This window comes from Gekko japonicus, unplaced genomic scaffold (genome assembly GCF_001447785.1).
Source record: "Gekko japonicus isolate JY-2015 unplaced genomic scaffold, Gekko_japonicus_V1.1 scaffold501, whole genome shotgun sequence".
Classification (NCBI taxonomy): domain Eukaryota; kingdom Metazoa; phylum Chordata; class Lepidosauria; order Squamata; family Gekkonidae; genus Gekko; species Gekko japonicus.
Window position 1 is genome coordinate 229,725 of NW_015175985.1, and position 14,605 is coordinate 244,329.

The window sequence follows — 14,605 nt, forward strand, 5'->3', positions numbered from 1 at the left end:
AGGTATTTAAAAAGTATAATATCACCCAAAAATCATAAATATATGACACTGATTGGAACAAAATGACACACAAAATGGAGTCAGAGACAAGCCAGAATCAAGCCTAGGAAAATATTGCTTTATTTTTGAAGGTGAAGTCAGAGGGCTGGCTGACTAACAATTCTTTCCCTACCCTAAGGAGATGCATAATTAAGGACAATAGGTTTCCCAAGAAGCTATGACCTCACCTTGGTCTAATCCCATCAACTTGCTTCCCCTCCTCCTGACCCACCTGCCCCAAATTAGCAACACTTTAACCCTATTCTTCAAACCTGATAGTTTTCCCATCCAGCAATTGTTCGGTCATCAAGGAACATTTACACCTCACTGCACCTCAGGTACCCATCAAGGTTCTCCCAAATCATTGTGTGAAACACATCAAGCCTCTCCCAAGTTTTTGTCCATCTCTGAAAAACCAATCAAGTTATGGTTTGGGGGCAAACATGTCAGCATAGCCCCAGGGAATATTTTCCTTATAACTGTCACATTCTGCTCCATTGTGGGCACACACATACACCCCCACTTGTGTGTGGGCCTCCTTCTCTTCTCAGTGAAATGCTGGTTGTTTCACTGTTGCTTCCAAGGACCTCTTCATCCAAATTGGTAAATATCACCTCACCCAAGATCATTTTCACCCCGTTCCTCCCTTTATTTCCCCTTAACCAGTCTGTGTTTTAAGTGGGGTTTTTGTGTGTGCTTTGCCTTTTTATTTTTTCCCCAAAAAAAATCTGCCTGGTTTATTTCAAGAGTTCTCTAAGAGAATAATCCCCATACACATTGGTGGAGATCCCAGTTACCTGCCTCTCGCTCTGTCTTCTTAAGCTAATTCCCCCAATTAATTAGGAGACCACCTCTTTGGATAACACTGGGGCATATATAACACAGGAGCATAAAGCCACAGAAGCACCCATAGAATCATAGAATGTTTTGTGATAATGCCTTAAATAATAAGGTTGCACCAAGGCTGATATTAATTTCAAAGTCATGATCTTAGTAACAAGGCATCAAATTAAAAGATGCTGGGGAAACATAATACGGCAGGCACTCTTCAGACTCTAACCATAACAACAGGATATAAATGCATGCAGTCTATAATGTTAATTTAACAGAATGAATGGCTGCATGCTAAAATTATTTTATTTATTTTATTGGACATGTATCCCGCCCTCCCTGCGAGCAGGCTCAGGGCAGGTTTAACAACAAAGATGCAGCTTTAACAACTGCAGGCAACAGGGAACACTAAACTATAAAAGCAACAAAAAGATTATTAAATATAAAATAAGAATATGATTGTGGGTAATCTGGGTATTTTTCCCATCTAATTTTGAAGCTTGATCCAGTGGAGAAAGGGCAAGCTAGGCCTTCAGTATATGGCCAGATTCAGAACATCAGGCTCTGTAAATAGTTCCAGGTGGTCAGCTGTGTTGGTCTGAAGCAGTAGAACAAATTTAGAGTCCAGTGACACCTTTAAGACCAACAAAGGTGGACTCACAATTTGTTCATCAGGCTCTGTAGATGAACTACCATCATGACTGGCTGCCACTCTGCTTGCTAGGAAACTGAAACCTTTGAAATAGTGGGAGGACACTATGTAAATTTTTCCAAATAAAAAACAGGTGTGGGATGTTACCAGCCATTCCCAAGCTCACTGTAACTAAGCATGCCCCTTTGTGAAAGGAAACGGAGAGGGGTAGCATCTAGAGAGCACTCTAAATGATGTGGAACAAATGCTGTGCCTGGATGTCATGTAGCTGCTGACATCTGATGAATTTGGGGACCTGTTTCTGTAGATGCAATGAGATCATTCCTATCTTTGTTTTCTTGAACTTCCTTCTCATTGGGTATTGTTTTAGTAAAGCTCCATCTTATCTAGACTTTGTATTCCTACAAATAAATATTTATGGGAATGTCTCAAATAACACAGCCATTAGTGGTCTAACCTTCACACTGCATAGAATTTAAAAAGAAGGGAAGACAGTTGATTCTGAAGAACCCACAATCATCACTGGAACAATTACTGAGAGTGGTAATTTGCTAGGAACATTACAAACAACATTGTCTCATACATGTGCAAATCAGAATTCTTTCAGTTCTCCAAGGCATTTCTACAGAAGGGCCAAACAATGCATGCTAAGTGCAGTCGCTTCCAATTAAGTGCCACTTCAGAGCCTACATAATTGGGCTGGGTCCTGAGAAGTTGCTAATAGCTGAGGTGCTGATTAAAGGACTAATTTTGCCTAAGCTGGGTTTTTTCTAGCCTACAAAATCCTCATAGGTTATCCCTTAATGAAGACAGAGACAAACCTTGTGGATCATTACCTTGTTGAACTGGATGGGCTTCTCCCTCTTTCAGGCAGTAATATTCATTACATAGGGCAGCTAATGCAGAGACAGCTGATTCCTAAAAACAACAACAAAAAACCACTGTATGCATATATCTTCTTGCCTTTTAATTACAGTCCAAGATAGCACTATCAAACAGTTATGTTTCAGGAGAGCCCATTAGATAAACTAATTTCTAATTATAATATACTTTTTGTCAGTACACATTTGCCATGTTCATGGTCAGATAAATCCTTGATTCAAAAAAATCTGCTTAGTTTCATCATTTCTTATATCTTGCTCTGAGGTCTCTCTCAAGAGCCACATCAGTTCCCCACAATGTTCAAATGCTAGCCCAATTTGTATTATGTTTTTCTCCCTAGATTTCATTAAGATGGGACAAATGTCCTTTCTTAAAATAAAAAAATAATTCACAGAGTTAAAAAAACTTCCCGTCATTCCTGCCCTAATTTAGCACCCTAAATTATGTCCTATATTTTGTGAGAGATTTTTACAACTTAACCAAAACTCTGATGAATGAAATTTTGTATCAATAAAAACAAGCAGTGACAATAAATGTGAAATAACCATACTTTTATTTGCTTTCTTGTACTGCTTGAAACAAGATGCAGACTTCGTAAACTGTCATTTATTAGCCACTGCCAGTCACCTGAAGGGATTTAAAACATGTTTAGTAGCATACTATTTATTCAACATCTATTATCTACATTTAGCAATCCACAATTTCTAACACATGATACTACAATTCCATTAAACGACAATCATGATGCTTGTGACAATAGCAGGAAGCCAGCAAAAGTATTGGGTCAGTTATGGGCACATAATGACATGACCAACTGCAAACAATAGGATGCAAGGGCATCTGTACTGGCCACACTCCAGGAAAGTGAACTCAACAGGGCTGTGTAATGAATGAGACAGATAGAAAGACAAAAAGGATCCATTTAAAACATAACCTACCAATTACGGGATCTCCTCTAAAAGGCATTTTTGAAATTGACAACTTTTCGATTAATGTGCAGACTGGAAAACAAAAGAAATTATATAAACTCTGGAAAACAATATATCACTGCAATCTTGCAGCAGTATGTTCCACTGACTTTATTGGCACTTGCACTCATACACAGGGTAACAGCTCAAAGGAATCCAGTTGAGAATAAGCCATCGTATTGATATCACTACAAAGAAGGCATACAGTATCACGAATACGTTGCTCAATTCAATACTAGAACCATGTTAACAAATCAATAGATCTAATTCTCAACATCGCCAAATCTGTGGATTCTTTAATTGAGAGACTGGAGCCATGAACAGATAAGACAGATCTTTCTACAAACCTGAGAAAACAATCTGAAATATTTTAAAAATACATTGGAGGATTAAACCCACCAAAATAATAGAAGCAGCACCTATAGCTTTAAGAAATGAATGGCCTCTCAGTGGTTATTGTGGGGGTTACTAGGCAACTACAACAGTACTGTCAGCCTTCAAGTCTTGATTTCTGTCAATATAAATCAGGAGGAGGAAACTGGCGTTGAAGCCACTGGGCAACTTGCTATCAACTAACCTGCATGACTCACCCAGGCCCTACTGTATAGCAGCAAACACATGAAAGCCACTGTGGAGTAGTGGTTAGAGTTTTAGACACTTTTAGGTCAGAAAGGAATTTTCCTCCAGGCCAGATTGGTCCCAGGATCCTGGAGGTTTTTTGCCTTCCCCTGGACATAGTAGAAAACAGCAGAAAAATGCCAAGGGAAGACCATCAAAGATGAAATGCACTTGAAATGTCTGAGTATAATGTATATTAAGTAAGTGTTTAAATTGTGAATAAATGTCTATAATGAGTTGGTTGTCCACAACCCACAACAAATACAAATACTATGTTCCCAAATGTAACCATATGTGCTCATGGCATATCATACATCATACATCAACACTGAGGTTCAAATAAACATAACAGTTTGCACTTGCAGGCACTGATAACAAGGTATGCACATAAATCCAATCAGTTGGTTCTCCTTGCTAAAATGCAATAAAAGTGTCCAAAGACCTCCTGCAATCATAAATCAAGCAGAGGATGGACGGTGAAAAATCTTCTATAGCTGAATAGTGTTGATATATTTCCTAGGTATATAGACGTTTCCAATTCTCGTCTTCTGAACAAGCGGCTGAATAATGGAACTCTAAGTATAATATAACATGCAATCTAAGCAATACCTCAAATATTCAGGAAAATTAACAGAAAATGACATATATGCTTACCCGGATTTCAAAGATAATTACATAGACTGCCAGTTCTTTAGCTGTATTGAATCCCAAGGTCCTCACAAATAGTAGCAGCACCATCCCACATAAAAGTACACTAGCTAATGGATTACAGGTGTATCATTCTTAAAGTAACAGTAATACAAAGATGAGCAATTCAAATAAAGGCAAAATAATCCAGGCTCTGATTCATTCCAAATGGAGCATAGGTTTTAAGATCATAAATAAAACAGGTCTCCTTTTGTAATAGAATTTGAATAATATTTTGGGTGACATGAGGTCTATTATAGTACACAAAAATCACACACAAAAAATCATTTCCTCTGCAGAATGACCGGCCTGAATATAATGTTCTGTCATTGGTGCTCAAGGACACGTGTCCTAATAGAACGTGTGGACATGCCTACGTACTGTAATCCACAGGGACAGATAGAGATGTACACAATATTTTTGGATGTACATGTTACAAAAAAGGGCATTTGATTTTTATATTCTTAGTAGGATTTTCAAATACATCGTCCTCTAACATAAATTTGCATGCTGCACATCTGCATTTATGAAAACTTCTAATGCTATTGACACCTGATTTATTTACTGAAATGTCTGCGTTCACTAAAATGCTCCTCAAATTGTGGTCCTTCCTGAAGCCAATATTTGGAGGCTTGCTACAATCAGGCAGATGTGAGACTATATCCCAATTTTTATATATAATGCATTTGATATTATTGACCAAATAGGAATGTTGAAAGGCACAAGCCATATTATTATGAACTGGTTTCTCCCTATATTTTAAAAGTTGCTCTCTATCCACCTGATCAGCTGTACTTCTAGCATTATTTATAACAGATTCGGAGTAACACCTTGCTGTAAACTGCTTTTCTAAAGCTCCTGCCTCCATTCTATAATCATGCACAGAAGATGAATAACTTTTTGCTCTTAAAAAAAGGTCATATGGCAAATTGGACCTTAAATGATATGGGTGGTAAGAATCGAGGGGCAGATCTACATTTTTGGGGCCCTGAAGCTTGAACATTTTGGGGGGCTCTTTGCAACTAGCAACAATAGGGCAACATCCAACAAAGTTCAAAAGGCCTTGCTGCCCTTGCAAGGATCTCAAGGCGAAAAAGCCAGAGAACAGGGTGTTGGGCTGGAGCCCTTGAAAATGGGCCATCTAGTGAGCCCCTTCCCACCAACAAGAAGGTCTGAGTAACTGCTGCTATCTTATCCAATGGGGTTATTCCATGGCAGAGCATCAATTTTTTTAAGAAGAGAAGAAGAGATTGGATTTATACCCCGCCCTTCACTACCCAAGGGAGTCTCAGAGTGGCTTACAAACTCCTTTCCCTTCCCCTCCCCACAACAGATACCCTGTGAGGTAGGTGGGGCTGAGAGAGCTCTGACAGAAGCTGCTCTTTTTCAAGAACAGCTGTGCCAGAACTATGGCTTGCCCAAGGTCATCCAGCAGGTGAAAGTGGAAGAGTGGGGAATCAAACCTGGTTCTCCCAGATTAGAGTCCGCGCACTTCACCACTACACCAAACTACACCACTACATCTCAGATTTTGATTAAAATTGCTGTACTGGTTTATCGTACATGTAAAAGTCACTTGTGTGAATAAAAATATCCTAGGCCATGCTTTACAGTTTTCAGGTTATGGAGGATGAAAGTTAGGGAAACGTATACATGCAGCTGCAGTGGCTCATGTGGTTAAGACGCTGAACTGCAGGCTGTGGAAGGTCAGTAGTTCAGCAGTTTGAGACCTGAGTGTGCCGCATGATCGAGTGAGCTCTGGTCTCTAGTTCCAGCTCCTGCCAACCTAACAGTTCGAAAGCAAGAAATTGCAAGTAGATAAATAGGTACCACTTCAGTGGGAAGGTAACAGCGTTCTGTGCGCCTTGGTGTTTAGTCATGCCGGCCACATGACCACAGTGAACTCTTCGGACAGCACTGGCTCTTTGGCTTTGAAACGCAGGCATTCCCCCACCCTTATGGTGCTGTTGCTTCTTCCTGGGCCAGGCTGAACTGCTAGGCTGCTGGGAACAACTAGCCCACAATAGGGGATGCTATAACACTGAGCATGCTCCATTCTAAGGTCAGTGTTAAGTACTTCAACCCACTGTCTCATGATTCTGTCACTAAAATAGCCTTCTTTTAATAATAAACACTTTAAAAACTCCATTAATTTTTGTTGAAAAATTCACTCATTTTTTTTTTAAAGTTGCTTCAGGGGCCCCCTGGGATTGGGGGCCCTGAAGCATAAGCTTCATTAGTTTCACAGTAGATCCACCTCTGTAAGAATAAGAAAATAAATAGGATATTTTACCATTTGGTTTATGGTAAGGTTTGACTGCCAGTTTATTTTTTGCATTTACATATACCAGCGTGTCAAGAAAATTAATGGTGTGATTATTATAAAGGTAAAGGTTTCCCTTGCTCGAAAGCCAGTCGAATCCGACTGTAGAGGGTGATGCTCATCTCCATTTCCAAGCTATAGAGCCGGTGCTGTCCGAAGACTTCACTGTGGTCATGTGGCCAGCATGACTAAATGCCAAGGTGCACGGAATGCTGTTACCTTCCCACCGAAGCAGTTCCTATTTATCTACTTGCAATTTCTTGCTTTCGAAGTGCCATGTTGGCAGGAGCTAGGACCAGAGATGGGAGCTCACTCTGTCATGCAGCACTAGGGTCTCGAACGGCCGAACTACAGATCTTCCGGTCTGCAGCTCAGTGTCTTAACCTCTGAGCCACCACGGCCCTGTGGTGATTACTATAATGCCAAATTTTATACGTAGATGTAAAGTATTAATCCATTTGAAAAAAGAATCCACCAATTTGGAATCTGTAAACAAAATAAAAATGTCACCTATAAACTTAAACAGTTTAATATTGGCCACATAAGGATTGCTCCTCTTAAAAAGAATGTATTCATTTTCAAAAGCCTGCATGTATAAATTAGCAAGGGTGGGAGCCTCTGAGCTTCCCATTGCAATGTCACATTTTTGGACATAAAAAGATTGGTCAAACCTAACATAGTTAAGTTTCAAAATTAGGTCAAGCAATTCTGTAAGAAAAAAAGTTGGCAGGGTCTGATCATGGTGTTTACATTGTGTTCCATTGTGATTTGGATTTCTCCTAAGGCTATTGGGCTCCATCTCTGTTCCTATAATGGTCATTGTGCCTTGGTCATTGCACCTTTAAATTTTTACTGCTTATGGAAAAAGATACCTACACCTCTTGAAAAAGGTTTTGCTCTGAAACGGCTCATATTATCGATCCCATTGCCATAGAGAGAAGAGATAAACAACTGAAGTGGCATTTTTCTACCTTCATTATGCCTTCTTAAAATTTAGAGAAGAGAATAATAGACTGAGGTGGCTCATTTGTCACCTTTATTGCACCTCCTTTAAATTTGTGGTCATTTGAAAGTGTTGTCTATGTTGGTTTTAAAATCTATAGCATTTGCATTTCATATTGTGTTAAATATACTTGTAATCTCTTGTGAAATTACTGTAATGATTTAGAATATTTCTGTTTATTTACAATGCAATTGTTATGATCCTTTATTTAAATTAGTCTGTAGTTGCATTCATTGGTGATAATTGACTTTTTTGTCTCTGGGGAGTTATTTTTGTTTTCTGCCTGTGATTCCTCCTTGATCCTGTTTGTTTAACTTTCTCTGGACATAAGGCATGGGTCACTGGGGGAGGTAGTTGTGAATTTCCTGCACTGTGCAAGGGGTTGGACTAGATGACCTTTGATGTCCCTTCCAGATCTATGTTTCTATAAGGGACACCCAAGTTCAAAGCCCCATAGAAGTTCACTGATTGACTTTGGGCCCACCACATATTCTCATCCTAACCTATGTCCTTGGGTTATTGTGAGGATACCACGGAGGAGAGGAGAATGATGTAAACTGCCTTGGGTTCCCATTGTGGAGCTGAAGATAAGGGGCAGATAACAAGTTGGTGGGCATGAAGGAGTGAAGAAAGCAGAGAAAAGTAAGGAGATGGGTATTGTCAGGAGGAAGGGAAGAGGAAATAGGGGGACATAGTGGAAATGAGGTGGCTTCTGCAAGTCCTTGTAGGTTTCCCATTGTGCAACTAGGCTTGCTCCAGTGTACGCTTTCTATTGCCCAATGGGAGCGAGGGTTTGTCTGGTTTAGGGGCCCCCAATCCACAGGCCCGGATCTGGCTGGCAGGGGGAGCCCCACCCCCAAAGTGTCGGGATCATGCCAATGTGCCTGGTGCGACGATGTCACCTGGAAGTGATGTCATCATGCCAGGTACATCGCCAGGGGGACGCTCTAGCACTCGGCCAAAAAACTGTATGGTACCATAGAGTTTCTGGCTAAATGCTAGTGTCCCCCTGGCAACATGCCTAGTGTGATGATGTCACATCTGGGTGATGTCATTGCGGTGCGTGCATTATGCACACACACCAGAAGATCCCGGATGGGAACCTCCATCACCCCACTGGCAGCAGGTATGGACCTGGCAACCCAACTCCAGTGGCTGGTACTTCACAACTTGGCTATAGTTTTCTGGGGTAGAGGCTGTCAGAGGAAGAGAAGGGTAAACACAGGCTAACTGGTGGATGGGAAGGAGAGCAGGAAATGGGGATACACTGAGATCTCTCAAGAATGTAACGTATGTACACAGATCCCATTTATGAGAATAACTATCAGGGTTTGTAGGATATACCAAAAGACTAACCTAAAGTACTAGAGATGGACTAGTGTGCCTTTGGCCTGTTCAAGAGAACAGAAAGGCTCAGTTCCAGAGTCAAAGCTTAAAATTTATCTCTGCTTTAGTTATTCCACTGCTCTCATCCTTTGTGCTGTAGTTTTAAGGAAGACAAGTGATCTGCTGATGGTTACCAAAACTATGCACAGCCAGTCTGGGACCCATTTGTATTTTATTTCTATAACTTTTAATTAGAAGTATATTTTGTTAAGTAAGACGCTGTTCTTGTTGAGGAGAGTGAAGAAGAGTGGTTCAGGGAAGAGTACAGATTCAACAGTACCATGAATACAGATCCCAGGAAGGCAGTACCCCACTGAGAACAGCGATGTTTAAGTTACAGGAGTATATTTATAGTTAGCATACCAAATCTTTAGAACAAAAACACAAATACAAAACACTACAGATTGCACAATAAATGTACGAACTAAAAAAAGGCCACTTAACATGTGCCATATAACATACCAGCAGGTCTCATTAGTTCTCCACCTAAACCCCTGAAAAGAAAATATATATATATATTGACTGAATAATTAATTACCATTGTTTCTTATGACACAGGAAGCCGAAGGACAACCAGTGCACAACTGTAATACTCCATGCTTTGCCAAAACCCTAAAATAACAGTGAATCAACTCTTGCCTCATTTCATATTTCCTGAGCAACTTTAGAGAACATGTTGATTGTTTTGTGGAAAGCAGCATGTGATATTACAGGGTACAGAAAACACACAACATGACAATGTTACATCTCAGGTAAGTGAAAGGGAGGAGAAAAAAGAACACACTTGCTCATACACTAAGTCTGGAGGCCTTTTAAAACAATTTAAAATTTGATGAAAAGTGAGAACATGTAAAGGCGTAATAAACACCACTTGCAGCAGCAGTCCCTGATCTGTCCTTGATCTTGACCAGGGGTGTGCATTCGGTTATAGCCAAACCAAAAAAATACCCTATCATAAGCTGAATACAGATCAGAGATCTGTATTCGGCTACTGGTATAGCTGAACCTGAAAAAGCTGTAATTATCCGCCTTTTTTCGGGTTCATTTTGCTATACCGAAAAACCTAACAGCCAGTCAGCTGTTGGGTTTAAATGCCTTTCTTTCCCTCCCCAATGTGGGGGAGGGATAGAAAGGCATGTTTGCATGCCTGCCCTCAGTCCCCCAGCCTGTCCGCTGTGGCGGGCAGGCAGGGAAGACAGAGGGCAGGCATACAAACATGCCGTCTTCCTTCCCTGAGCCTCTCCGCTTTTGCGGAGAAGCTCGGGGAAGTGGGGGGGCATGTTCAAATGCCTTTCTTTCCCTCCCCCACATCGGGGAGGGAAAGAAAGGCATTTAAAGAGGCATTGTAAACATGCCTGCTTCCCTTCCTGATCTTCTCCAGGTGTCCCACAGCCATGGGGCATTTGGAGAAGATCACGAAGGGAACTCAGACATGTTTGCATGCCTGCCCTCGTCTCTCCAGCCTGCCCGCTTTGGCAAGCAGGCTGGGAAGACAGAGGGCAGGCATGCAAACATGCCCTCTTCCTTCCCTGAGTGTCTCTGCTTTTGCGGAGAAGCTTGAGGAAGTGTGTGGGGGGGGGCTTGTTTAAATGCCTTTCTTTCCCTTCCCGAGATCAGGGAGGGAAAGAAGGGAGGGAAAGAGAGGCATTGTAAACATGCCTGAGTTCCCTTCCTGATCTTCTCCAGGTGCCCCATGACTGCGGGGCACGTGGAGAATATCAGCCATGCAAACATGCCTGCTTCCCTTCCTGATCTTCTCCAGGTGTCCCATAGCCATGGGGCACCTGGAGAAGATCAGGAAGGGAACTCAGGCATGTTTGCATGCATGCCCTCATCTCCCCAGCCTGCCCGCTGTGGCAGGCAGGCTGGGAAGACAGAGGGCATGCATGCAAACATGCCCTCTTCTTTCCCTGAGCCTCTCCGCTTTTGTGGAGAAGCTCGGGGAAATGGGGCGGGGGCATGTTTCAATGCCTTTCTTTCCCTCCCCAATCTCGAGGAGGGAAAGAAAGGCATTTTAAACATGCCTAGGTTCCCTGCCTGCACTTCTCCAGCTACAATCTATCAGCTGGAGAAGGAAAGGCAGAGGCTTTCCCTAGTCAATTTCACTCCCGGCTGACTGGCTGTGACAAGGAAATCTCTACGGGCTACCAGAAGGAAAGAAGGCATTTTAACATGCCCCCTTTCCCTCTGGTGGTGTAAATCGGACCCAAATATATTCAGGAATACCGTATATAGCCGCAATCCGAATACCTTACCGGTATTTTACTGGGGAAATTCGGCATTTACCAATATTTTTTGGGTCTGATTTACCCAAAGTCGAAAAATACCGGCGTTCTTTTTGCACACCCCTAATCTTGACTATGCAAATACCCAGAATAGAGAGAGATAACTTCATGCTAAAAAGTCAACCATCTGTGACACACTGACTGTGGTCACACACACTAAATAATCCACTTTCAATGCATTTAGTGTGTGAGACCGCAGTCACTGTATGTGGTTCTAGACAAGCAGAGGTATGAGGAACATGTAAGGCAGAAAAAGATTTTGTATCAACAATTTCCCTGAGGAAACAGGTGGAGAATCTAGTCTCTGAGGTAACATTATATCCCAGAAAAGGCACTAAGAACATAAAAAAGAGCTCTGCTGGATCAGACCAATGGTCCATCTAGTCCAGCATCCTGTCTCATAAAATGGCCAACAACAGGGCATAGAGGCTGAGACCTTCCCCTGATGTTGCCGCCTGGCTCTGGGATTCAGAGGATAACTGCCTCTGAATCCCAGAGGTTCTACTCAATCACCACAGCTAGTAGCCACTGATAGACCTATTCTCCATTAATCTATCTACATTACTATCTAGTGTGCAGGAGGAACAGTAAAGAACATGCCAAAACATAGGGTGAAGATGGAGACATGGCAAGAACAGGCACTAGCATCTGACTTTTAGCTACAGGCATCAGTTAGGAGACTAATGAACAGCAACTTTGAGCAGACAAAGCATGGTGTTTTCATCCATGCTAGAAACCAAAGGACATCTACAGTCCTAGTCTTTGGAAAGCATGGGAAACATTTCAGCAGAGTGTTGCTGAAGTCCTAGTAATTGGTGACAGAAGTGGAAGTGCCGAAACCAATTCCTGTTGTTTGGGATTCCATGGGTCTGCCTCAAACGTTGGCAATCATTGCCTTTTCCCACAAGGAAGCTCTGAGCCTCAAGGATCTGTTATGACATGCCTGTTTAGTAAACTCGAGGTACTGTAAGCAGAGAGCCACTTTATGTTCTTTCCAAGGCAAATCAGGCAGCATTCATGCTCACCTTTAGTAGGAAGCTTAAATGCAGCAGTTTTTTACAAATGTACCACTATGTTATAAGCATGCAGGGACTAATTAAAGGTTGAAGGAACAAGCAAAAATGAGAAAAGTCACCCTACAGAGATACCGTGAACACAACCACATTAGAATCAGTGTTACTGATACCTCCTACTGAGCCATATCACTTAGCACATTGTTTTCAGGAATATAATGACAGTCTTAAAGGACACTTTAATACTAAGCTATATGAAACAATGGCCTTACTCAATGTAAACAGACTCCTATGGATCATATTCACAGTCTTCCAGAAACTATCTGTCCCAACTTTTTATATCCATCAATTATCTAAGCACTGCAAGAAGTAACTCTTTGGTTTATCTTCTATGTACTGAAAATCAATTTAATTGGATGATGGAGTTCTAGTACTTGCAACCAGACAGAAAAATCCTCTCTATTACAGTCTCCAAACATTAGTTACACAGGATCTATGACTTATCACATTATGATAGAACATCAGTGCTTTTGGCCAGAGTTACTCTTAATTTTTACAGGTAATCGCTTGGTCCTCTGAGAATGTGTTTATTAGTTTCTTATTACTCTTACTTTTGTACTAGAAATCATCCTATCAGAAACTAGTAAACAGAACATTATAAGCAGTTTGATGATGTTCTTAGACAAATGACTGCAGCTATTTACTCAAAATTCCAAGAAACCACTTCTCAGATGGAAACCTTCAGGGCACTACACCTGACTACTCTTCAGAAAACCAGTTGAGCTTGTTCAGACTGCTTGCATACTAAAGGCTAAGTGGATGGGCTCTTGCAAAATGATCTGAAGGGAAACAATTGAGAAAGTGCCTTCTTCCCCCTCGTCCCACCTTCTCACTAAAATTCACAGAAAATAATTGGTTAGTGGTCCCACACAACCTTAGTATAGTGGTCATAACATCAGAGTGGGCTTTTAACATTGTGCCCTTCTTGGTCTACAGGAACCAACTGCTATTGAATTTGATCTTGTTAAGTTCTATAGCAGATGATTTTTAAATCAATATTTTTCTAACATTTTAATATTTGTAACTTGTTTTGAGAAGCCCTGTTGGAAAGCAAATCATACATTTTAAATACATTCCATATGCCATATAATGGCATTTTAATATCCTGAAACTATAATTTTAAAAGCCCTACTTCTGTCCGACTCAGACTTACCGTTAACCCCTTATCAACAGGCGTGGCACAAAGACCTGAATAGGAAACTTACAGCTGATCAATGGAACACAATATGGAACTCACCAATGCACAAATCTCGTTTGGTTCCCATTCACACCCAATCCACTAAACTTCTTCTGCGGTGGTACCTCACTCCAGTTAAATTAACGCATATCAACCAGGAAGCAATGTGGGGATAAGGGTACCTACTTTCATAATTGATGGACGTGACCATCTGTTGCAGGGTTCTGGGACGAGATTATAGCAGAGGTACACCGCATAACTAGCTACAAGTTCACTAGAGACCCTTTGATAATTCTCCTAAATTTATGGCCAAAGACAAAGATCCCAAGGCAGGACAGAGATTTGATCTCCACCTTATTTTCAGCAGAAGGAATGCCAGTCTGTCCCCTCCAACACGGGTATGCTAAACTGGGCCCCATTTGTTAAGGCATATAGGGAGGGGCATACCCCTATTACAAATTTGGGGATGGATTATTATTCTCTCTATTTAGTCTCTTGATGCTAAAATAGGTGTAGCCTCATAGAGAATTAGTTACAGCGTAGGGTTTGAGATTGAATGTCAATGCTGGTGTATGCCTTGTATTGCAATTCTGGTCTATATTTGTATGTACAGTTTTATATTTGTGGAGGCAGTTCCTGTTTATGTGTTCTACTATGCTTAAACTCAATAAACATTAAAAA

General features: G+C 41.2%; 1 protein-coding gene across 1 annotated transcript in view; it reads right to left on the minus strand.

The window, feature by feature from the left end:
- TBCD (tubulin folding cofactor D) overlaps positions 1 to 14,605 on the minus strand; it is a 380,958-nt gene that overhangs the window by 102,697 nt on the left and 263,656 nt on the right. The window contains exons 24-27 of the mRNA XM_015426300.1: positions 9,852 to 9,883; positions 3,343 to 3,405; positions 2,955 to 3,031; positions 2,359 to 2,440 (exon numbers count right to left, since the gene is read on the minus strand). Coding sequence (XP_015281786.1) covers positions 2,359 to 2,440; positions 2,955 to 3,031; positions 3,343 to 3,405; positions 9,852 to 9,883 — 254 coding nt within the window. The remainder of the gene's footprint in view (positions 1 to 2,358; positions 2,441 to 2,954; positions 3,032 to 3,342; positions 3,406 to 9,851; positions 9,884 to 14,605) is intronic.